This window comes from Aplysia californica, unplaced genomic scaffold (genome assembly GCF_000002075.1).
Source record: "Aplysia californica isolate F4 #8 unplaced genomic scaffold, AplCal3.0 scaffold00293, whole genome shotgun sequence".
NCBI classification, from domain to species: Eukaryota; Metazoa; Mollusca; class Gastropoda; order Aplysiida; family Aplysiidae; genus Aplysia; species Aplysia californica.
In genome coordinates, this window is record NW_004797563.1 from 1 (window position 1) to 1,558 (window position 1,558).

General features: G+C 40.6%; 1 protein-coding gene across 1 annotated transcript in view; it reads left to right on the top strand.

Moving 5' to 3' along the window:
* Positions 1-79: 79 nt before the first annotated feature.
* Positions 80-1,558, top strand: part of LOC101857419 (dehydrogenase/reductase SDR family member 7) — a gene marked incomplete at its 5' end in the record, with an annotated part of 3,280 nt that continues 1,801 nt past the window's right edge. Inside the window, 1 exon segment of the mRNA XM_005101655.3 lies at positions 80-199. Coding sequence (XP_005101712.2) covers positions 80-199 — 120 coding nt within the window.

Sequence of the window (1,558 nt, forward strand, 5' to 3'; positions counted from 1 at the left end):
ATATATATATACATACACACACACACACACACACACACAAAGCTATTATTATAGTCCTGCCTACCTTTTTTCTCTTCAGGGATACTTTGAGTGCCTGAGAACAGAGATGGGCGAGCACAACATAGACGTCACAGTGGTCTGCCCCGGGCCTGTCTTTTCAAAGGCTTTTATGCACGCCGCAACAGGCACGGCGGGAGAGGTGAGCGGAGACATTTCTTCACTGATTTTCTTGCACTTCGATCTGTAAACCCTAGGCCACTTGTTTCACGGTGTATTTTGGCTATTTGAAATGGAGAAACCTGTTAAATCAACCGTTCCCTTTTAAATAGTTCACCGATGTGTTTTAGTTAGTATCTTACTTAATCTGTCCCCTGGGTTTTATGCACACCCCATAATTTAAGCAAAATTTGATTCTTTTTTCTGCCTGATTTCTGATTATTTTCCTTTATCATTGTTTTTTTAAGTTAACAGAATCGCATAATTTCACATTTTGGGGCCCAGTTTGCATAATTTCAGAATTTATTTTTTAAATAAAACCGCGGGGGACAGCTTAATTAACACACCTTTGAAGGTTCACCTTCAACTCGTCATCTCGGTATGGTAGGCCTATTGGTAGTCCTACTCATTCATTGGTCATTCCCCCTCAATCCCCCTCTCCTTTCCCGTGCCCCCGTAAGGTCATTTTGAGGGTTTTTTTTCCTACCACAAGCTTTCTCGGGTATTGGATGCAATCTTGGTTCTATGACAGTAGGTGGGTGTTAAAATAATACATGTAACTCTATTATTATAAATACATTTTTATTATGTAGTACTGTCTCATTCACAATCGAAATATCATTTGGCGTTGACGGGGAGCTTTTAATCACAACCAGAACAAAGTTACTACCATCTGATGTGACTTTGTATAAGTATGATTTTAATGAATATACATACATGTAATGCGTTCCGATTTTTGTCTATCTTATTTATTGTACTAATTTGCACAATGTATTTGGTACAGTAGCCTACTATTATTACATGTACTATGGTACTGATACTGGTACGTACTTAGATCTATTTCTGCAGCGTTTGCCCATTGATTTTTCAAAATCTTACGCATGCCTTTGCTCAGTTGGTATCGCACTGGGATGCGGGTGGCTCTAATTCGAATCCCCAATGTGGTGTAGTGTTCTTGATGAACGTGGGTTGTAATACATGTAGTTGTATGGTGGGGAATCTTCGAGGCTCTCTTCACTCCAGTATGTCACAATCGGAGATAGACGTTAAACTGCATCATTTCAAACAATTATATTGTGTACATGTAGTCTACAAATATTTGTAGCGTCGTGGCCTAATAGTTAGGCTCTCGGACTCGCAACTGTAAGGTTGTGGGTTCGAATCCCGTCAGGGGCCCGACGTTGTGTCCTTGGGAAAGGCACTTTACACGAATTTTCCCCACTTCACCCAGGTGGGAATGGGTACCTGGCTATAGACAGCGAAATATATTGTCAGTTTGTTAGTGTTTGAGCACTTAATCATCTGCTTGCACTGTATGCTTCCCGGGAAGCTGAGAATGTTT